This window comes from Pyrgilauda ruficollis, unplaced genomic scaffold, assembly GCF_017590135.1.
Source record: "Pyrgilauda ruficollis isolate IOZ18807 unplaced genomic scaffold, ASM1759013v1 scaffold60, whole genome shotgun sequence".
NCBI classification, from domain to species: Eukaryota; Metazoa; Chordata; class Aves; order Passeriformes; family Passeridae; genus Pyrgilauda; species Pyrgilauda ruficollis.
Window position 1 is genome coordinate 4,986,093 of NW_024527711.1, and position 23,160 is coordinate 5,009,252.

The 23,160-nt window shown below is 43.0% G+C and overlaps 1 protein-coding gene across 1 annotated transcript in view; it reads left to right on the top strand.

Moving 5' to 3' along the window:
• NARS2 (asparaginyl-tRNA synthetase 2, mitochondrial) overlaps positions 1–23,160 on the top strand; it is a 48,659-nt gene that overhangs the window by 16,806 nt on the left and 8,693 nt on the right. The window contains exons 7-11 of the mRNA XM_041483630.1: positions 12,055–12,187; positions 18,526–18,624; positions 19,060–19,097; positions 20,860–20,926; positions 22,428–22,565. Of these exons, the coding sequence (XP_041339564.1) occupies positions 12,055–12,187; positions 18,526–18,624; positions 19,060–19,097; positions 20,860–20,926; positions 22,428–22,565 (475 nt within the window). The remainder of the gene's footprint in view (positions 1–12,054; positions 12,188–18,525; positions 18,625–19,059; positions 19,098–20,859; positions 20,927–22,427; positions 22,566–23,160) is intronic.

Sequence of the window (23,160 nt, forward strand, 5' to 3'; positions counted from 1 at the left end):
AGAAACACCCTGTCTATCAAGAATGTCTAGCCTGAGTATTTCAGCATATCGCCGACATTGAGCTGGTCTGAGAAGGGACCATGTCACTCAGGGAGAACAAACCAGGCGGACAAGAGATTTCTGAAAAAACTTATATGTTTTGATTTGTATGCAAAAATTGCCCTTTGAACAATGTCAGTGCAGCTATTTATCAGCAGCCAATAAACTGTGCTACAGTGATTACATAAAAAACTCCAGCTCTGATTCTCAACATTGCATATGAGGCATGGACAGCAAACACTGTTAGAAATACGGGTCAGAACTCCCAGATGAAAAAGCCAATCTTTAAAGTTCACGTTTTCCAAAGCTAGGATTTTATCCCTCCCATTTTCAGAAGGTTTCCACTCCACAGTAACCGATCACTTTAAAAGTTTTTAAAGTCACCATAAGTTCATGATGAAACCCCCCCTTGGTACGTGGCAAACAACTGCAGTGCTACCTGAGATCTGGTCTCTGACAGGCTCTATCAGCAGTCCAGCTGGCCATCAGTGATTTGGCTGAAGTACCATGTCTGAGAAGAATCCACATTGCAAGGGCTCAGAAAAATGTGCCTTCAGATAAGGATTGTTGTGCTGATTTCATGCCAGCTACTCAATGTACTAATTTAGTTAATTTATTGGGAAAATTCAGTGCTGATGAAGACCAAACCCATTATGAAAGAGAACTCTCTCTTTGACAGGCTTGACACTTTCACCCTTAGAGTAGTAAAAAGTGAGTTTTCCACCTCCAAAATGGAAATATTCTGGTCTTGCAATAAACAAATCAGGTAAAACAGTAAAGATTTATCTGTTTTGGGTTTGATTCCATGAAATTTATCCTTTGTTTTAGCCAGACTAAATTCTTCATGTCTAAAATTATCTTGTCTTCAAAAATTACTTTAGCTTAAATATAATGTTGAGTGTTGCAGTCTTAAGGCTCTCGAGAACACTTTGTTCCCAGAAATTTGTGGGAGGAGACTCAGATAGAAATGCTGAGGAGAGCCTTCCCCATCCAGTCTTGACCCATATTCTCTTGTGACTTGTAGGACTTGGGAGAGAGACAGACAGATCCTGCAGAAGTCCATTAGAAAGTAGAGGTGGAGCAGGATAGGTATGAGAGGCAGGTATGAATTTGTCCTTGGAGAGGTGTATGTAGAAGGGGAGCAGAAGGTCAAGTAGGCAGTCCTGTAATTTTGGGATTAGCTTTTAGCTTTACAGAGCTCATGAACAACCTCCAAGCTGTGGTTGGAAAAGGCTGGAAAGGGAGGTATGGCGAAGACTTACCTGATGAGTCTGGGATCACATCTTCTGTGTCCTTGCAGAGAGTTTATCTGCAGACAATCACCTGGATGCCCATGTTTGTGTGTTGTCCAGGGCTCAGGGCTCTGTTTCGTGGCAGGGTTGCTTGGGATGCTATTCCTGATCACAGGAGAGAGCAGTGAGCCATTTATAGTTGGTGAGTTTTTTCTTTGAGGAAAAGTGGGAAGAGAGCTGTTCCTGCGTTTATTGGCCGTCTGCTGTGCTGTGTGTGCTTGTTACTGAAGGCAAGGTCAGAGCAGTTCATCTTGTCTCTCAGCGTGACACGAGCGGCCTACTTGGCACAACTTCTCATTTCACTGTGCCTCATCTTAGCAGTGACGGCATCTAGGTTGTCTGCTCAGCGTGTCTGAATCATTGTCAGCTGCTGTAAATCCATGGGCTTTTTAAGGTCTCCAGAAAAGTCTTTATTCAGTAATACAGCTCTCCCCTTCATTCTCCTCGATCTCTGATGAGTCAGTAGCCAGTGTGCGTGGTACGAGTGTAGGGCTGTCTGTGTCCTGATGTCTGGTTTGAAATGTTGTTGCTTTGCTGTGAAGTCCATGTGGTATTTACTTGCCCTCTGATCCTCTGGTGAGGACAAAGGCCCCGTTGGGGACCTGAACTGGGCTGGAGGGTCTGTGACAGCTGAAGATGAATCAGAACCATACTGGAGACAGCCAAAGCCATTTGTTGTCAATAAGTACAGCTTGCTGGATGCAGTACTTTTTTTTTATATTCTGCTTTCCCTCAGGCTGTACCTGCTCCTCTCTTTTCAGCCCCTCTTGTTAATAGTTTAACATCAGTGTTTTTCCCTTGTGCCACATTTCATCCCAGGCCCTGTCTCTTCTGCCTTTTGCATCATGAGCTTAAATAAAATAGCTTTTCCTAAAACTTCTGGGAGCTATCCCCTCCCTAAATGGCAGAATAAGTTATCTCATCATTCCTTGCCCTCCTTAGCCCTGTTTCTTTTCTCTCTTATCAGACCTTCACTAGGTTTCTCCTCTCTTGTTCATCTCACATTGTGTTGAAGTTCCCTGCAAATGGGTAAGAGGCTGAGGTGCAACCTAATAGCAGCCTGTTAGGACCTGCAAGGAGCTTCTCTGAAGACAGGCCTGCTCTTTGCAGTGGTGAATGACAAGAGGACAAGAAGCAGTGGGGATAAGTTGAGAAGAGTGAAGTTCTTAGTAGACATAGGGAGGAAAATAATGGAGAAATTTAGTCAAGCATTGGAAAAGATTGATGAGATTCATCAGAGACGCAGCTAGGTGGAGCCTTGAGCTGCTCTGGCCTTCTTGCTGACCCTGCTTTCAACAGAAGACTGAACCAGTGACCTCCTGAGGTCCCTTCCAGCCCAAGTAATTTTCTTCTTCTAAGTTTTTTTCTTGCCTTTGTTCTCATTGTCCTCTCCACCTATTTTAGGCACAATACCATCTTGATGAATTAACTCTCTAGCTCAATTTCAGTTCAACATCCCCAGGACTTGTTTTTTCCTGCTAACTTAAAATCTCAGCCTTTCATTCAGACTTCTGCCTGCTAACATCTACTTATCAAACTTGGTTTAGATGCAGCATAATTAATCCCTCTCTCCTCAAGCACGTTTCCTTGATTGCTAAACCATCATCTATTCTGCTGCTCTTCTGCCTAATCCAGATGTTCTTTGCAATCCTACAACTGGTTTTGCAGGTTGCAGAGAGGATCTAAAAAGCATTTCAATCATCCAGACTATTTTGGCTGTGTCTGCCTGAGTTTGTAGAGAGCTAAACTCAGTGAATTTCCTGTTGTTTGCAAAAGGTACTAAAATCACCCTGATTTCACTTTTGACATGCCAGTACTTCAGTGTTTTTCAAAGCATGGAGGATGGAGAATGAGAGAGACCTGTCATTTTGATGTTCAAGAAAACACTGCAGAGCTCAAAAGAGATGTGTTTGAGGCTGCCTTCCATAAAAGAGGCTTCATTCTTAGCAGTCTGGCAACACACGCTCTTAAAATTTGATTCCAAAATGACTTGCTAATGATGACACAGATTACATTGTCTTTAAACAAATATTTGCTCTACACTGTACAATTTTAAATTCTTCTGAATGCAGCTGCAGGAATGATGTCCAGTTGTATAACATTCCTGTTGCTAAGAAGTAACAAAAATAAGTGTAATTATTTATCTTGGATGTCTGAAAAAAAATTTCTGACATTTCTTGCACAACATTTGTTTGAGTCTGAGTCATAATGCAGACTCTTATAATTAGTGCACTAACTTCCATTAATTAGGCTGACACTTAATTGGATCTATAAAAAGCAACCGTGACATGTCTGGTTTTAATCAATTACTGCATACTTCAGTCTGGTTCATGACTGCTGCAGTGATTGTTAATGACTTTGTATTACTGGGAGGCCAAATACATGAACTCTGTAGGTACAACGGTGAGTCTAGAGTTGCTTGGCTAGTTGGAGCTTTACAGTCCACATGGATATCCTGTTGGTCCTTTTTTTCCTCTCCACCTTTTGGGAAGGGTAAGCAGGTAATCTGCTTGCAAGCATGGTGAGTGTGTGCTGAGGTTAGCTGCAGTTCAGCCATGTTCTGGGATCCTCACACATAGGGCTGAATGCAGTCGCTGCAGTCATGGACTATTCTTTGTGGTATGTCCTTGCTGTAAAAATCAAGTGCAGGTAGCAAGAGAAGAGCCAGTTTTATGCTCATGTGGTGGAAGGTGTCCTCAGCTGAAATTCTTGGTCCTGCTTTTAAAAGCCAGCTAAGTTGAAGCCGTATGTTTCTGTCTTGAATCCAGTGCATAGTCCCTTTTCCTTCTCTGAATACCTCATCATCCCTGTTCCAGTCAGTGGTAGGTGCTGTAGGGTCTGTGGCAGGAGAACCCAGCATCCACGTGTGTGGGGGGCCTTGCAGCTCCACTGCATCCGTGTGCCCGGACAACGCTGTGAGAGCTGCAGGGGTTTAAGAAGCTGTGGCTTTGTGAGTGACAGTACTGGCTGTCACAACCCTCTGCCCACATGTTCCTGTGCCATAGTAGCCACAGTCGTGGTAACTTCTGGAAACTTATTTTGTTTTGTGACTGAGGCAAGCAAGAAGCTTTTGGGCAGCTCAGCTGACCATCAGTGGCAGAACAACACCGTGGCAAACTTAATACCCTACAAGAACCTGCCTTGTGTCCAGGCTGCTGCTCCTGCTTCTCAAGGAGTCTCTGTGCCTCAGGAGATGGCTCCAGGATGAGATGTGAAGTCAGGCAGCTTCATCCCTATTTGCTCCCACAGCTTTCCTTGAAAGAGATGCACAAATCCATTAGCACATGCCCTGAAGTTCTTTAATTTGCTGCCATTGTACTGAAGTAGAAAAGAATATAGATACGTGTTGTAGTCAGCTGAAACATGAAACAGCTGCCATTGTACTGAAGTAGAATAGAATATAGATGCATGTTGTAGTCAGCTGAAACATGTTGCATTTTATATGGATTTTAGTAATTTTTTGGACACAGTTGCTTACTTTGTTTAGTTACTGTAGATTTTGAGGCTTTGGAGGTTTTAAATAGTTACACCCAAACTTTGGAATGTGGCCTGACCACGACTCCCTTTGTTCAGTAATGCACCCACTGATGCTTTTTCATGTTGTGATTGATACTTGCAGAGTTCATAAAACCAATGTTCATCTGAAAAATGAAAAAAAAAATTAAAATTAATTATTCTCTTCTTGGCTGCTATAATACAATTTTTACAGAACATGGGTTTTTTCCACTTTGAAAGGAAAAAGATTTAACCCAGTTGTTCCCTCCCAACATGTTGGTAATGTATTTTAATGCTTTAGAGTAGGAGTCAATGGAATGATTAAGTTTGAAAAACATCTTAGCTACCTGTTTTATTTAAATCTTTGGAACATTTTGTGTCGCTCCTTTGTAGACTATCTCTGTTGGCTAGAGCACGGGAAATGATTATTTGAATAAATCCTCAACTACTCTGGTGGCTTTCATCAACCCAGCTTGAGTTTTCAGTGGTAATCGGTCATTTTATTGACTTTAATTAGAAACAATAATATCAAAACTAGGACAAAGCAAGACTCCACTGACTATAAAGTACAACACTGTTGCATAGAAGGGTGGAGGGCCCAGGCTGATGAGGTCTTTGAGCCTGGAGCAGATGACTTGTATGGTTCTGAGTAACTCTTAATGTCCTTTGTCTCAGTTTTCCTGTATTCTCCTGCCATCTGTAGACTGACAATCCAGTGTCTAGCTCTGCTGTGAGGTTTAATAAACAAACTTCGCGGTGCTTCGCCAGATAATTAGGGTATGTGGGTCACTTTTTTGTTAGTTACTTGAGTGTGCCTGGATCATATTCAAGCAGAGGGGGATGACTTGGGAAGGATCCTTGTCCTATCTACTGTTTTGTGCCCCTGAAGCCGGAGCAGAGGCTGTGGCAAGGGGAGAGCAGGTCCTGGAGCGTGGCAGGAGGATGCTGTGCACATGCGACCTCACGGGCATTGTGCATCCCTGCCCTTTGGAAGTGGCACCGAGAGAAGCTGCTGCATTGCTTCACTCTGACTGGCTGCAGGGGGAAGTTGGCACTTCCCAGTCCCTGTCTGGGAACTTAGACAGCTTTCTTTTTTTTTCAAATTTATGTGTTTATTTTTGGCTGCTTACAAAAGGAAGTACAGTCCCATCTCATCGCAGCATGAGCCGAAACCTCAGCACTCAGCACACCAGCTCTGCTGCCCAGGCCTGAGCCTCACATACTGCTACAAAAGTGATTGTCAAGATGCAGCTTTTCTCCTCTGCATTTCCCCAGAGGGCAAGCAGAAATGGCCTCTAAGGGGTCTTTAAAAACTCATTTTTCTGGGTAAAATTCAGTCCCCTCTGCTGCCTTTTCAACAGAAATGTGCATTTTCATTGGGCAGAATCCAAACCACCAGACAATAGTAATGGGAGTATTATTTTTACTGAGGTTAAAACCCAGATATTTCTGTCCAACTCTGACAGCATTTTTAACACAGTATACCCAGCTCAAGCATTTAAAATATTCTACCTCTTGTCCGCATTGCTGGGCATCTATACCTCGCTGTCGTAATTAGGAGCTCTGGGCTTCCAGCTCCTCCAAAAACTAGACCCGAGAAACATTGGGCTGATATTTTGAATGGTTTCCTGTGTGTGTGGTTTTGTGCAGAGGGCCAGAACATCCTTCAAAATAAAAATTTCAGCATCCCTGAACAATCCCATTTGTGTTCAGGTCAAGCACTGCAGCTAACTGGTGTGTCCTGGCAGCTGAGCAAAGTCGCCTGCTTATTTCAGTGGAGCAGGCAGGTTCTCCATGCTCAAAATGAATATGGTCATGCCAGAAGAGAGTGGAATTAAATCAGATGGCTCACTTTATTAACTTCTTCCCTTCCTAAGAGAAAGGACAATGGGTAGATAAACTCCTGGGCTTTAGGGTCACCTTGCTGAGAGTTTCTCCTCCTCTGCTGACATTGTGTGTTGTTTTGTATTTGGATTAGAAGTTATTCTTTCTAGATTTTCTTGCAGTCTAGATTTTAGTGTGTGTATGGCAGGGAGGGGATGGTGGATTATGGTGCAGGGGAACACACTGTGTTGAAGGGTTACATGCTGTGTTCATTTAACATGGCCAAAGATGAAATTTGGCACAAGTCACTGCTCAGCTTAACTTGTCCCTGCAGATCTTGCCAGAGTAATCAATATATTTTTGTTTACATAGGCATGTGTTGTATTTTGGGACAGCAAGGGCACCATGAAAATGAATTGTTCCCCCTCTGCCATGTTGGTAGTGTATTTTTATGGTTTACGGTAGAAATCACTGGGGTGATGAAGTTTTGAGAAACATCTTTGCTCCCTGTGTGTACTGGTGTGGTTTAGTGCTTCGCCCTGAGTCACAGCAACCAGCTCCTGCCTCCAGCTGTGTCACTACTGTGTGGTGTGACCTTGGCATTGGTTGTAAGCTGACTGTGCAGGGATTGCATCTTCTTGATTAATAGCCTTGTTCAGAGTTATATGCCCTTGGTTCGACAGCACAAATAAGTCTTTATTACCTCGGTAGCAGCGTGGAGTCCTGGCTCAGAAAAGGAGCACAATCCATTCCTGGCTTGGGAACCATCAGCACAATTAATTCTATTTGGATTGCACAATAAAAGTTGCCAGTAAGGCAGAGACGCTGAGGCCTACAAACATTGCATGAGTTTAATTAAAAGAATGATTTGAAGCAGCTTTGGGTACAGATACTTATTACTTCTCTATTGGTTCCTCTCACTTCCTCTGTAATGAAATGTCAATGAACTCAAACGAAATGAGCTTTCATTCTGTGTGGCAGAAAGCTCCCAAAGGTGGCTGCTTCTGGAGACTGTTTTAGTGGTGTGTGAAATAAAGGTGGAAGAGGGAAAGTTTCTCCCTTCCTGGCTGTTCATAGGGTGGAGAACACAAGTGTGGCCTGTGCAGCAGTGAGCCTCCCCCATCCGTGCAGAGGATGGCTGTGTCCCAGCAACGCTTCAGGTACTGCTTTGGTGTCCAAAAGGACTCCTGGGAGCCTGCAGCTAAAAGTGGCTGGGCCCTTCTCTGGGCTGGGATGAGAAAGCTCAGCATTTTGCAGGATGGGACCCTGGCTTTTGATGCGTTTCAGTGTGTTGGAAGGAGTACTGTGGGTATTCTCTTGGCCTCCACATTAAACTCTCAGATTTTCCCAGAGAACTGGGCAGAGCGAAATACAGTCACAGAAAGGGAGCAATTAATTAAGCAGCTCTGTGCCTTCTTGTGGTGTCGACCCCGGCAGTGCCTGTGAACTGCATAAATGCACTCAGGCTTGCTGTCCAGAGCTCTGATCTGGGCAAAGCTGACTGCAAAAGGACTCGTTTCAAAGCCTCCCTTGTATTCTTTGGTAGCACGTACAAGAAGAGTGTTACAGACATTACTGCTCTGCCTGTAATGGCTGGGGAAAAAGGCTCAACAGATTAGTGGGCTTTTTTTTCCTCTCCTGTGTGTATGCATTTGTTGGAGATGAGGAATTGGCACTACTGATTTTTTTTTTAAAGAGTGCCTGCAACCCAAACTGACCTAGGCACTTTTGGGCACTTAGAATTTTCAAGTTATTTTTAAACACTGGAAGTCTTGCAGAGGTCTGGGAATGTTAAATGATCGATTATTTGCATCATAGAGCATAGGAGTCACAGCCCTGCACTGAGGCTCCATTGTGCTAGGTGCTGAATGCACACAGAACAAAATTACTGGGTTTGCTCTCAGTACCATGAAATTGGAGCAGAGTCAACTCCCATCCCTCTTTTCTGATATATCTGTGCATGTTCAGTGTGATACAGCAGTAACAAATCACAGATATTTTTTTATAGCAGATGAAGTACAAATAAAGACTTGATTTGTATAGTGGTTATTTGCTTAACATCTTGAATGGCAGGACACAGTAAACAGTATATAAACGCCTGGATGGAAAATAATTGTTCATGCACAGAGCTGATAACAACGACTATATGTACTTTCAGCTGTGTTTCTCTGTTATGTCCAGGCCTCTGGTCAGTGCTACATTTCTGTTGCCAGATGACTTGAATTTACTGTGCTCCTTTGATCACTTTGCCAGCATGACATCTGGCTAGTTTCCCTTTGCCAGAGTCCCGGGATCCTGGGGAAGTTCTCACAGTTACTCGTATCTGTCTTTTCCCTTTACAGTTAGCCTGAGAAATGAAGATTCCTCCCCTCCCTGCAGATGGGCGTTTATTTGATGGGGAGGGGGGCTAGGGGTGAGTGTTGTTTTTCCCTTTTTTCAAGGGTCAGTCAAATTCATCTCCACACCAGTGATGTTAAATTCTACAGGCTATCACAAGGCCCTTACACTTACTGTCACCTTGGGGTAGTCCATAGAGTCACAGTGCTAATGGCTTGTTTTGTAAACATAGGTGGTTCTCTGGGTACAAGTGCCTAGAGCTGAGGAAAGACAGAAATTGGTTCCTGTGGGAGTTGTTCTGCACTTGTCCTTCCCAAAAGCTGTCTTGGGCACAGAGAGGCTTTATTCTTGCAATACAAAATCGATCTCTTGACTAAGAAGTGTTTGACCATGGATGACATCTTGGAGCAATAATAAGGGTGGGGTTTTTTTTTATTTTTGGTTGCTTTTAGGTATCTTGCAGGCAGTAAGCCCCTTGGAAGATGAGTAACTAGTCATCATGCTTGGGCTGCTGATCAGTAGGAAGTAAGTGCAGTTCAAAGTGCTCTTAGTAGCCTGCATTGCTGGAGACTGTCCTGCCCCAGTAACCTACAGTAACTGAAGTGTCAGTGCCTGTGTGTGGACAGCTGCTGGGAAATGTCTCTCCCTGAAGCCAGGCTGTTGCTCTGTGGGAAAGGATCTCATGCTAGCCAGCTAGTGGCACATGTTTTTAGTGTTACTTTGAGGCCTTTATGTCAGTGAGACATTAGAGACCTGCACATCATACTGAGCAGACCTGAATGAGTACTTACAGCAGTTGTAAGCTTTTCACAATATTTTCATCTTGTGTCTAATCCTGGCTCAGTCACAAACAGACCTTGTAACTAAACTCATTTATTTAGGAAAAATTCTTTCTTCAACTGAAGGGCATCAAATTGAAATATTTTAGCAAAACTGTGAAACATGTGGGCAGGTAGAGCAAGAACCTAACTCTGTTTCCCACTGCAGGCCAACCTCCACAACCTGGCAAACAATAACTTTTGACTGGTTCTTCCTTAAACATAACATGATTTTGACTGTGTGACTCACTGTTTTGTATTTGTTGTTTGTATTGCTATAGCAGTTGAGGCTCTTAAACTTTGGATCCGAGACCTTGTTGTGCCAGGTGCTGTTAGAAGCATGGGAAAAAAACAAACCAAAAAGGCCATGTGAGGGAGAACATGAATTTCTGCGTAACTCAAGACAACAGGTGGCTACAGATGGGGGATCACAAGGAACTGATGAAATAATAGTGAATGACCTGTGCAGTGAGTAATAGTCTTGGCACATCACTTATCTAAACATTGCTGAGGTTTTGTAGATGCTACAGGAAAGGGCAGTTTGAAGGAGAATGATGGAGTAACAGAAGTTTACAGTAACATTTCAGCAAGTGAGAAAGGCAGCAGAAGGAATAGTGGCATGCTAAAAATGATGCTTGAAGGAAGATGTTTGCTGCAAAATCTAGTTAGATGGTTGTTGATGCTGTGGTCATATATGAGCGAGTACAGATACAAGAGCAAAGTGGAGACAGAAAGTGTGTTTTTTGGAGGAGGGAAAACAAAGCCATGGGGAAAAGAAACTTACAGGCAGGCTATGTATTCAGAGTCTTGACCTGAAACTTCTGATGTGTTTACTACTAGCAACTCAAGGAAAAAGAAAGTGCTGTTTCTTTGGATCATAACCTTTAACCAACATGTGACATGAGGGAACAGATGAGTGAAGCAGAATGTGTGTGTTCCTTTATTTGTAGCACAGATGTCTCCATGAGGGGCAAAGGAAAAATGCTGCTTTTTGTAGTGTTGTTTATTTAAACTTCAGTTCAACAAAATTAGCCTGTTCAGAAACTTCAGTGAATGTCCTTTTTAAGTTGAAAGCTTGCAGAGCAACATGCAAGTCAAATCCAGCCCCAGCAATTAGCACGCTTCCTTTCATGAGTGTCAAACTGTGCTTAATCTCTACTGATCAGGTTCTTTTTCTCCTACATGCTGTCTGCAGCTAAAAATAACATGAAGTTAAAGATATACCAAAGTTAGCAGCTGCCCAGTGAATGGTTTTTCTGAAGCAGCTTGCTCTCTTCCCCAATCACGATTTTTCTTCCCATGCACAGAGGAAACACAAATGTCACAGCGTGTGTTTGGGAAGCTCTCACTGGCTTGAGGGTGTCCAGGAGCTCAAGTGCTTATAGATCACAGTGGAAAAGGTATTGCTTGGAGTGCAGCTTCCCACATAAAGTCAAAGCTTTTAAAGGTGTGTTGGTGTTTGATAGGATGGTTTCTCAAGAAGGAAGTGGAAACACAGCATGACATGACTGCAGAACAAGAGAGGATGTATATAAATAGACTCCCCAGAAGGTGGTTGGAGAAATGGCTTCATAATACGAAATGCATTGGTTGCTTCAGCATTAAATGCTCTCTCCCCATGTGTTCTCTGCAGTAGGGACCCCTCTCAGCTGAGCCATTTTTAGCTGTGTGGAAGAGCCCAGTTCTTTGTCTCCATGGCTCTCTGAGCAATGAACTTCTGTCTTACCACTAGAGGGGGACTGCACGCCGTACACCTCCCGTCCTGCTGGGCTTCCCTGGCCACCCCTCAGTGCCCACCAGCTCCAGCAGCACGGCCCACTCTGCTCTGGTGAGCACTGGGGTCTCACAGCACCTGTAAAGGTCAGGCATTGCAGGCAAAGAAGTGTAAAGGCACGTGGATGAGGACAGCATGATTGGTATAGTATCTGCATGCTTCTCTAGTTATCTGGTTTTGCAGAATGTTGGGTTTTATTCCCACATAGTTACAAAAAGTGTCCTGAGCATGACTTTTTTAAGTGAAAGCTGACTAGTGTGTGTGCAACATCTCTGAGTCACAAGGTGTGAATAACCTCTCTCCACGCCTGGATGAAGGAACATAGCAGCAGCTTATTCAGCAGTGCCATTCAACTGGTCAAAGATGAAACGAAAACTTGATTGTTTCTAGATGCTGGGAGAAAAGTGAGGGCTTTAGGTGTAACAGACCCAGTTGTGTGCTGGATCTGACCTGCCTGTTTCCTGCTGCCTTGCAGGGCTTTTACTCACGTGTTCACTTTTGGCCCAACGTTCCGAGCGGAAAACTCGCAGAGTCGCCGACACCTGGCGGAGTTCTACATGGTGGAGGCTGAGCTGTCCTTCACTGAAAGCCTTCAGGACATCATGCAGGTGGGCATTCCAAATGTCTGTGCAGGACTGGTACCAGAGTTTCTTCCTCTTGTGCTCACTGCCCTCAGCTGAGGTCACAGCTCCTCTCACTCTGTGCGAACCAAGTAGAGGTTGCACAGTTATTTCTCAAGGAGGAGGGTTTGCTTAGCAGACATGAGGCCTTAGATAGGATTTGGAAGGGAAGATATAGGTGCACACAGCCCTCATCTGAATAGGCAGCTCCACAGTTGCCGTATTGCCAGGGAATGTAAATGTGCTTGACTAGTGCTAATGAGTGGCACTCTCCCTTTCAAAATGTTCAGCACCTTTCCACCGAGTGAGCAGTGTTTAAGCAGTGTGCTCTGTAAAGGCCTCCTTGAAATCTGCATTGAAATCTGAAGAAGAAACAACAGTTTCTGGTATAAAATGTTCTCTGTGTCTTTAGCAGAACACTGGAAGAAATCGTTAGTCAGCTGGCTTTAGATTTTTCAGGATTGAGTTCTCAGTTGCAGTTTAACCACATGAGGGATGCCTACACACCTCACTAGTCTCAGCATAAGCCAGCTTATACCCAGTAGGACTTGTATGTAAACATACACACACACTCTCATTTATCAGATAAGCTCTGTGGAAAGTGATTGAAAAAATAACCTTATAAAGAAAAATACCTGAGGCACTAGCTGCAGATTTATAAAATAACATCCAAGTGGTGGTTTCTTCAGCATGGGTCATAAACAGTGCTGAGCCAGCATGGCCTGAGACCACAGCTGGCGTGCTCTGTATGCTGCTTCTGAATCTGGGATGTCTGCATGGCACTGGGCTGTGTGGACTGACCCATTGGGAGTCTGTGCTCCATCATAAATAGCATCCTGCTCTTTCTTTTGTCTCTCCTTTTCTCCACAGCTTTGTGTATTCTCTAGAGCACAGCCTGTGTATATGTACACACCGTAATTCCTGAGTCCCCTTGTTTCTCTAGGTAATCAGGAGTCAATGGAAATCTTCACTATTTTATCTAGTGTAATAAGCAGGGTCTTCTGTTAAGTGGTATTTGAGCCCTTCAACACAAAATCAACATACCTTGTGCAGAAAACCCTAATTTCCTGGGTTTTGAAGTATAGACAGCCAGTTCAGACAATTCAGAGAATTAGATTTGAGAACTATTCTGGAATTTGTAAGGCTTTTATTTGTAGGGAAAGGAGTAACTTTCCCTCTCAATTTTGCCTTTGTTGTTGCTGAATATCTTGTGAAGTCTCAGCTTGTGCTCTCTCTAAATCTCCCCAAAGTCTTTGAAAAGCACCTTTCCCTATAACAGAAAGTCTCCTAGCAGCCATTATTTTGCATTCCTCATAGTGAGTATGTATTGCAACAGGCTTAATTTTGTGGTGTTCTTACTTGGGGAAGTGGAGTTCCCTCTTAGTTTATTTTTAAACCATTGAGCAATCTCTCTTACAACAAAACAAACAAAAAAACCCAATCAACAGAAAACCCTGCTAGCTGCTCTAAAGCCTAAGTGTCTCTCCTGGAGTAACTGACCTAAATTCAGTGTTCTCTTATGTATCTGCCCATCGGGTATTTTGTCTGTTTGTTGTCATCTGCAAGTTCTTTATTCAGTGAAAAACACCCAGTTGAAAGCCTTCAGGGCTCTTGGCCAGGGTTATTATCTGAACTTTGTCCTCACATAAGGAGCTGGATTGTTAAAAAATTATTTTTAAGATTGCTGTTGGACATTTGGACTAAGTATCTCTCACTTGAGCAGGTTACTGTGCTGGGAATGCTCAGCTTCTTCAGGGACATCTTGAAGTATTTGCTCATACACCATTAAAGAGCCTTGCTACAGAGATGTGTGTGTTTACCATTCACTGGCGAGGCTTGAGTTCTTTCAGCCAAAGCTCCAAAAGAAACATAGTTTTCATTTTGAAATAGAAGGAGAAAAGGAGATTTAATAACCAAGCGGCATGTATTTGGGAACAAAGGGCCTGAAGTCTTAGAGCAGCAGCCTTTTTTTTCCCCACTGTAATTGCACAGAGTAGTGCTCAGTTATTCCTAAATTAGTAGCACAGTTCTTGTGAAGTCTCATGTGTCTTAATCATGCAATCTAAATTTCTGTTCTGTGCCAAAATGTGTTTTAGTGCTACAAAGAAGCTTCAACTCTCACAGTACTGGTTTCACAATACTTTCTGTGGAAAGTCCCGTGTGCTCCGTGCAGTACTTCACACTGCATGGCTGGGTGGTAGTATTTCTGCTTTAGTGTGCAGGGTACATGTAAGGATATCTAAGGAGGGACCTCTTTTCTCCTCCAAAATGCATGAGAAAGAAAAGGATTTAGAAAAAGGTCAGATAGACAGGAGAAGAGGTACAGTTGTGGAAGTGTCTGGGGCCATCAGCCCCCCAGTACCTGAACTGGTGGTCCAAGGTCTCCAGTTTTATTTGTCCTCTGAGATGCCTGTTATCACTCTCTCCCTCTCACTTCAGTGCTGTATCATGTAGTTGTATTTGTAGGCCATTATCTTCTATTTTTCATTCCACGGTATCAGCAGTGCAGTATATTTAAAGGATCCCACTTCACTCATGACACTAATGGAGTCTCAAAGAGGCCATATGATACAGTCATGATTGAATTTCATCAAAAGCACATACAAAGCCATGCTAAAAAAGGCATTATTTAGGCTGTAAAGTTAGGAAATACAAGAAGGAAGTTTTCCTGAGGGCATTGTCAGTTTATGCATCGTGTTAGTCTTCCTTAACAAGATTATATCCTAGCATTACTGTCTCTTTAAGTGATGGAGAATATTTCTCTTTAAGATGGGGCATACAATTTAACGCTCAGTATTTGAGCTGTGTCCTGAGGGCGGGAGTATTGTCTTCCACTGGTTATGTACTTCATCAAAATTAATTTGCTGTCATTACAGCCTAGTGACATGGAGCATTATTACCTCCATTTTACAGAGAGGAGTTCAGGCATGAAATGAAATCAGGTACCAATTCTGGGTGTCAGCTTTAGAGAGCTTGGATCTAAAACATGAATGTGATTTGATTTCCAGACTAGTTTTCACTCAGCATTCTGTCTTCAGTACCAAGTCTGAGGCACTTGGGCAGGTCTGACTGCAGTTTTGAGGGAGCCAACACTGGTAATCACATGACAAGGGTTTGTTCTAAGAGTTATTCACGACACTCTTTAGGGACACTGGGCTATCTGCAGGACTGTAGGTTCCTTGTCTGAAGTGGCATCCAGCTGCCATAGCTCAGGCTGGTTCTCTTCCCTAACTTTTATCAGCATTCAGCTTCAGTGGCCAGTGGTACAGTGCTCTGGCAGACAAGCCTCTTTCCTTGCACAACAACAGCATTTCTCCAAAATGTGACCTGAGCTGTTGGTATTGCTGAGAGAGGAGATTTTATGACCAAGATCAGATGTGAATCCTCCCCTCTGTGTGTATGTGCACACGTAGAGTGGGTGTGAGCAAGCGTGGAAGCAACAGCAGTGGTCCACTGGTGAGTGTTTCTTATGTAAGGAGCCTGTGATCTACACTGCATCCACATGCATGGCCCAGGTAAATACATACATAAAAATCCTTCTGGCAGGTCACGCGATTTTTCTTACATAATCTTTCTTACATAATAAAAATGATGATTTGAACCTTTCTTGGAGTGCACAGCACCTTCAATTGCTGCTGCTGACTTTTACTGCTGTTTTATTGATGATTTGCTCTGTTTCAACTCTGGTCATCATTTTATTTGGGAAGAGGATAAGTTACAATATCAAAAGATGCAGGGTGAAATTGAGCAATACCCTTGGGAGCTGCTCCTAATCAAAATTGAACTGTTAGCCATTAAACATCAGAGCAGCATTGGGGAAGGCCAGTGTTGATACTGCTGAAGTTTCAAACATGAAAATCAAAAGAGAAAGGCTAAAAGGGTTGAGGGAAGGGAGGAAGCTTTAACTTCTGTCCTCCTTGCTTGCCCCCCTACCAGAAGTTTCCACACCACCATTGTGAAGCAACCACATTGTTGGGCTTTTGGGACATCCAGAGTCCCACCTCTGAGATGAGCTACTTGCTGTGATTCCAGTGCCTTTTTTCCCCTATGTTAGTCTCCCGTCAAACACGTTTCTTTCAGAATATGTTCAAACTAATTACTTCACCTATATCTCACGCTCATGTGTTCCCTTAAACCAGCAAGCCAGTGATTACACTTCTCCACTAATTATTCCTATAGCCTACTTTGCAGTCCTTCATTATGCTATCTGCTTAAAGACATAAATTCTCAGTTTGAGAGATTTTTTCCTCCTTTTTTTTTCCATCTACTGTTTGTGCCTAGTACTTGTTTGGCATAAGTAAGAGCAGTGAGGAGGCCAGTGTATGACCCACGTGTCTGTCTTTTTTGCCAGGATAAAACCTCAGTCTCAAACCTGGAAATATTTCTCAGATTGTTTTTCCCATACCACCCACATCTTTTTTCCACAAGAGGAAGCAGCTTATGTTGAATGCTGTGGGAACCTAATTGTTACTTTATCGCACAGTGAGGAAAAAAAGTGCTAATTAAACAACATGCCTTTCCAAAACCAGATGATACTTTCATTTTCTAGAAAGAGGAAGCTTAATGTAAAATCCCTTCGTCTCTGCCTGGTGAAACCAGATGAATTGCTAAGAAGTTTTCTAATTTCATTTGCATAAGCCTTTTTCTAGCTACTTTGAAGAAAGTTCAAAGCTGACTGTTTGGTTATTTGCCACTCAGCAGCAGGAATGCTGGCTTTTCATTTCCTCTGTTTGAGTACCAGGAGGCGTAAAACTGTTCATCTGCATATGATAATGCTGTTCCCTTATTTGCATCTTCCCTTTTTTTTAAAAGGAGAGCCCAGGTTGATGCAGGAGTCTTGAGTCAGAGTTTGGTTCAGAGCAGTCCAAATGGACTGCTTTACCAGCTCCACTCGGCTGGTGGGATGCAGAGGTTGTTCACCAGAACAGAGCAGTGCTTCAGCAGCTTGGGGCAGCTGTGAAGGATGTCCATCTAAGCATAAGTTTGAACCACATGCCTGAAATCTCATTTTGGCTATGTCAGTAGCCCAGCTGCTTTGTTTCTGTGCCTTGTGTTCCTCTTGCCCTGTAAGATCTGGTTCCTTGTAAGGCATAGACCTACTGCTTCTTCTTGAGGTTTGGTGACAGATCTTTCTGCAGGTTCATCTTTCCACAGTCACAGGCTTTGTGGTGTCTAGGGGCTGCTGCTCACCTAGATACCGTCAGTGGAAACTTCAGTTCTCTCAACTCTGCAATCAATGAAGTAGTTGTTACACTCACAAAAAAAAACTCCAAACAACAAAATAAACAAAAAACAACAACAACAAAAATCCCCAAAAATCCACAACCAACCAGGAATGTGCCAGAACTTTGAGATGTGCTTTGTTAGGAAAAATCCTGTCCCATCCCAGGCTGAGATGACATGCAGCCCCAGCTGCATTGCTCTGTTTTGACAAAGAAAATGAGAATAGAAGGGTGATTTTGAATAAGAGGTGGGATGGATGATCAGTTGATACCACAGGTGTCAACTACATGCTTTGTGCTGGTGTAAGACTACAGGGAGCCATGGGAACTCAGTCTGCACAACAGCAAGTGTCTTGGATGGTCTGTTTTGCTTAACCAAAAGAGAAAGTGACTCTTAAAACGGGTTGATGAAAATGCAGCAGCATCCCATGTGGGGGCTTTTAATGGCATTTTAATTTCTTAATGAGTGAAGCCCGTTTTACTGGATAAGTATATCCAAATTGGATGATAATGTCATTTAGTTAATCCACATTCGTTTAGGGAAATGGAACCACATCTTTTTAGTTTCTCAAACATCCCTGCATTGATGTGTCCTTTGCTTTAGCTCTCTACCCATGTTATGCATGTTCACTTTGCCCTTACTGCAGAGTCTCTCTACCTGAGAACTGTTTGATGGGCTTGCTCTACACACTGCATGTTTATTCTCTTTCCTTCAGTTTTGCCTCTTCTAACAACAAGCATAAATCCAGAATTGTTCATTACAAGACACATGCCTCTCTAAGAATCTGAGACCAGACCCACAAATGGTTGTAACATGTATGTGGCTAGCCAGGGTTGCTGCTTGAATATTGTAGCTGTGATTTTTTTCACTGGAGATACCTGACTGAAGATACGGACTCCATCAGCCAACATTGATGCCCTAAACCCCTAGCAAAAATAAAAGTTCCAGTCCTTTTCAGCTACTAAGCAAGCCTCTTGTGCAGTCTGGCCATGCAGAAGGATAGAAACTCCTGTACTCTTTGGCCGATGTGTACTTTGTTTCATTCATAGTCTGGGACACCTAAGCAATGTTCATTTTTCATGCATTCCTTTTTTCTCTATTAGGTTATGGAAGATCTTTTCAAGACAGTGACAAGCACTGTGCTCTCCAAATGTCCTCGTGATGTTGAGCTTTTTCATAAATACATAGCTCCTACACAGAAGGTAATGCATGTGACAGAAAAGAACTGCAATCCTGTCATGTGTTTTGGGGGTTCTTTGCTATAGGAAGGATTAATTTTTTTTTTAAATTTTCTTTTCTTTACTGGGTTGTCCTGTGTTAAGAAACTGTGAAAAGCTAAATATCAGCTTGAGCTTGAGTGATTGTTCAAGCCAACAGGGAGAGAACACACAATTTTGTGTAGCTGGTAGCAGGTGTCATAGAACTGTAGTTGTCACTTCATCTGGTAGCCTCTAGTCATCATCTTCAATAATTGGGTACCCTTTTAGCACTGAATGGCCAGGAGTGGATTTTGACCTGTATCTAGATCAGAATGCAGTCCTGCAAACTACAGTATAGAGGAAGGTCACTTTCCTGAGTTTGCCCCTGAACCGTAAAGGGTAGCTTTACATGTTTATGTTTTTCTTGTTTTGACCAAGGGCAGGTTGGAACAAATACTGAAGCACAAATTTATGATGTAAGTACTATTTCAAAATGATCTTGCAGAGGGCTTTTGGGGAAAGAGTTTCCTATGTTCTTTTTCTTTCACAACTTAATGTCTTCTGGGTTAGCATAATGTCTTCAAAGGAGCATGAGTTGCAGTTCCCTTTTACTGTTTGTCTGCTATGTCCTTTCAGCTCTGCATGAGACTGACACCTGAATCTGCTGGCCTTTAGCTTTTGCTCCCCTGGACAAGATCCTTAAAAGTATTCTCCTTCCAGCACGTACCTGCACAGTGGTTGCTCACGGTCTTGCTTGGTTTTGGCTTTGATGCTCTGCTTTAATTCACACTTTCACTCCAGTGGCTCTCTTTTTATGAAAGTATTTTATGATGTTTAACAATCCCAATTGGTTTTCTATTCCCAATTGATTGTGTAGCTCCTAATCCCAGATCTCTTTGTGCTAAAGAGCTGAAGGCTTTGGGTTTCCCTCACTGATGCCCAAGAGTGCCGCCTCCTCCCTACTCCTGCTTGTCTCTTCAAATGGTGGAGCTCTCCATTTATCCCACAGAACACTGTAGGGTTTCTCATCCCAGCACTGGTTATCGTGTTAGGCAGCTACAGCCACACCTGGGCAACAGGATCATGACGGATCCCCCCTGTGCCTCTGCCTGCAGGAGCACCATGGGAGTCCTCAGTGAAGTTAGCATCTCCCCATTTCAGTCCTCTTTTGGAACTGATACTCCTGAAAGGACAAAGTTGTGCTCAGCTTCTCCCATGCTCCAAGGAAAAGGAGAGAGAGACAGACCATCTCTTTCTCCCTCTCTGTCTCTCTCTCCATCAGCTGCTGGCAGATCTGGGCCATTCCTGGCTTACACATATTGGTTACATGTGTTGAACCTGTGCCAGTGATACACCTCATTTGGTCTGTGGCCTCACATAACCCACACATGTGGAGCAGTATATTCCTTCTTGAGGTATTTCCTCCAGAAGCCTTCGTTGTTTTAGTGAAACCTTGTAATGGGGTGTAAAGAGCTTGTGAATTCCTTAGGGAATTCGGTTTTTAATTGGATTAGCCAGTGATACAAAGATGAAATTATTGTGATCATGTTATTCTTTTCTTCTCTCTGTCCACAATATTTGGCTTGGTATGTGGAAAACTTGGCTGCCACATCATCTTCCATTGAGTCTCAATTTCCAGTTACCAAACCTGGAGCATTCTTCAGTGCACTTTTTCTGTTTGCTTTACCATTATGCTGTTCTTTTGTGCTGGTGGAAATTGGTGGAGAATCTGCTATCAAATGTGCCAGAGAAGTAGAGAAACATTGCTGCACGTAAATCTCATGGTTTTTTAAGTAAAGTGGAAATATTTGAGCTACAAGCCCTTTGCACTTTGGGCTGTTATTTTTGCCTAACACACCCTGGACTAGAGCCGTGTTGTTGTAGCTATGCTGATGAGGACATATTGTTTTCTTTAAAAAAATCCACCCATTTCTATGAAGCAATTCCCTGCAGAGCTCACTTCTGACTAAAATGCAATATTGCAGTAATGCAGAAGTGTTGAGAGCTTAGCACTTCCTGCCCTGCATGTAGCTGAAGCACAGGAAAACATAGGATTCTTGCCATATTAAATGCTTTTTGGTTTCTGTCCAAAGAAGCATTGCTGGGAAGTCTGACATTACACACAAGTTGGCATGGTGGTGGGGAAATGCCTCCTTAATTTTCCAGCATGGCACTTAGCCAGAAAACTTTGTTGTTCCTTTCATAGTTATCTTAAAGACTTTTTTCTTCCTCTTGCAGAATTTCCTACAGTGAAGCAGTGGAAATTTTGAAGCAAGCTTCTCAAACTTTCACTTTCAAGCCAGAGGTGGGTCATTGCCAGCTGGTTTGTCCCTACGCAGAGCCTGAACTTTGTAGAATATCCTTTCTCTCTCTGTCTCTCTCTCTCTGATACCACAAGAATTTAACTTTGCACAGGTTATCTGCCTCCCGGAGTGTTTTGTTTGCTGGGTTGTAAATCCAGTGTAACTTTTGTCCTTTGGGGTTGCAATGGGAGCAGTACAAGGAGTGAGATGTGTAGCAGAACATGTGACACTTGCAGGGAAGGAAGTGATGAGATTGCTGTTGAAGGACCAAGGCTTTAGCAAAGGTACTTCTCTTTCCTGTATGTGAGCAGTGCTGAGTGTTGCAGATTTAGTAGCAATCATCTAAGAAGAGTTGCTGTAATAGTTCTCAAGAAAAGAAAAGATAATAGGATAGCACCGAAAGTTTGACAAGGATTAATAAACCAATACCATGTGAAAATGCCATGTAATCTAGATGTAGGTAAAGGGAATCCCTTCTCTTTCCAAAGCATCAGTGTTGACTGGGAAAAAGAGTAACGTGCTAGTCTTTCTAAAGCTATGAGATTATGGTTTTCCAAAAATCATATTTTGCCCAATTTCAAACACACGCCCACTCCAGTATGGGACAGTATTTGTGATGGTGCTCCTCTTATGTCTATATTGGTTAATCATTATCTCATTATGATACTTTGAGGAAAATAACCCTCTGACTGAAGCCACCCTCATAGCCAGCTGGGTAACTGTCTCATCTCTGTGCACAAGTGGGTGGAGAACCTCAAATCTTTTCTCTGTACTACCTGGATCTGAGACAGCAAACCTGGGATATTTTAGTATGAAGAGAGTCTGGGGGAAGTCTGTTCCCCCCTTCCATTCCCCTGATATTCTTTGCATGTCCTATAAATGGGCTGGGGGTCTCAAGACAAAAGCCACAGGATTTTAACATCCCTGGAAAAAAGGAAAAGTGAAGGGCATTGCAAATGTCCAAGGTTTCTGATAACAAAAAATTGGTTAACAGGGTGCTAGGTTTTCTTAAGTGAGAATTAATGTAGCATGTAACAGGACACAGCAGGGAAGAGAGTAATTAGCCTAGGAAAGCTGCTTTCTATACACCAGAGGTAATACCGAAATAAGGCTGGTTTGCTGGGTCAAGTAAGCTGGCTCTGGAGAGGTGCCTGTTTTCCTTTAGATATGCAGCGTGTGGTTTGAGGCTGGGGTTTGGTTTTGGGTTTGGGATTTTTTTTGCTTCTTTTGGGTTTTCTGATTTGATACCAGATGCTTGGGCTTGATGCAGGAACGATCTGTCCCTGTTCTGTTAAGTTAAATCATATTATTTTACATACTTCGCTCTGCCTGAAAACTTGTGAAGCTGTCTACTTCCCAGTGACCTGTATGAGAAGTTGCTTTGCTTGGTTTCATGTTATTCAAAGCAGCGCATCTCTCTATGTGCAGGGATTTTGCTGGGTCTCTTGCCATGGGCAAGAGGCACCAAAGCAGATTCCCAGGCCCCTTTTGCTGTCCTTACAGTGGGGCTGTGACCTCCAAACAGAACATGAGAAGTACCTGGTGAAGCACTGTGGGGAGGTTCCTGTGTTTGTGGTTAACTACCCGTACGACCTCAAACCTTTCTACATGCGGGACAATGAAGACGGACCTCAACACACAGTGAGTCCATGGGTCACACCTCACCACTTTTTTGTCCAGGAACATGTCTTGGCCTGCTGATAGACATCATCTACTGGGCCTGCCCCCACTTCAAGATAAGATGTGACCATCAGGTGATCCTGTCCATTTTTTTTTCCTGTTGTAGAAAAAAATACCCAAAGTGGGAACAACATGAGGAGGAAAAATTCAGGGGTTGGGGAAGTGTTAACTTTTTGCTCAATTGCCTTAAGACAAGTTTGTCATGGTTTATTTCTTTTCCTGATAAACTTCTGTACTATTAAGTGAGAGGCCTAGAATTGGATGGCTCCAAGTAGTCTGTGATTCTCTTGTCATCCATCCATGTAATGCTCAAATAGCAGATGGGCAGAAGAAATAAGCTCTTTATCAAGTCTCATGCTTTGAAATTGTGATTGCTCAACTGAATTAAGACAACCTGAAGCATTGCTTCTGCTAAAAAGAGCAACAACACCACCATGCACCACTGTGTCTTCAGTGGCTCTAATTCTAGCAACATTTCAGCTGTGGGATAAGAAAAATAACCCTACAAGACAAACTAGAGAAGACAGACAGCCCAAACCTAACAGCCTAAGTGACA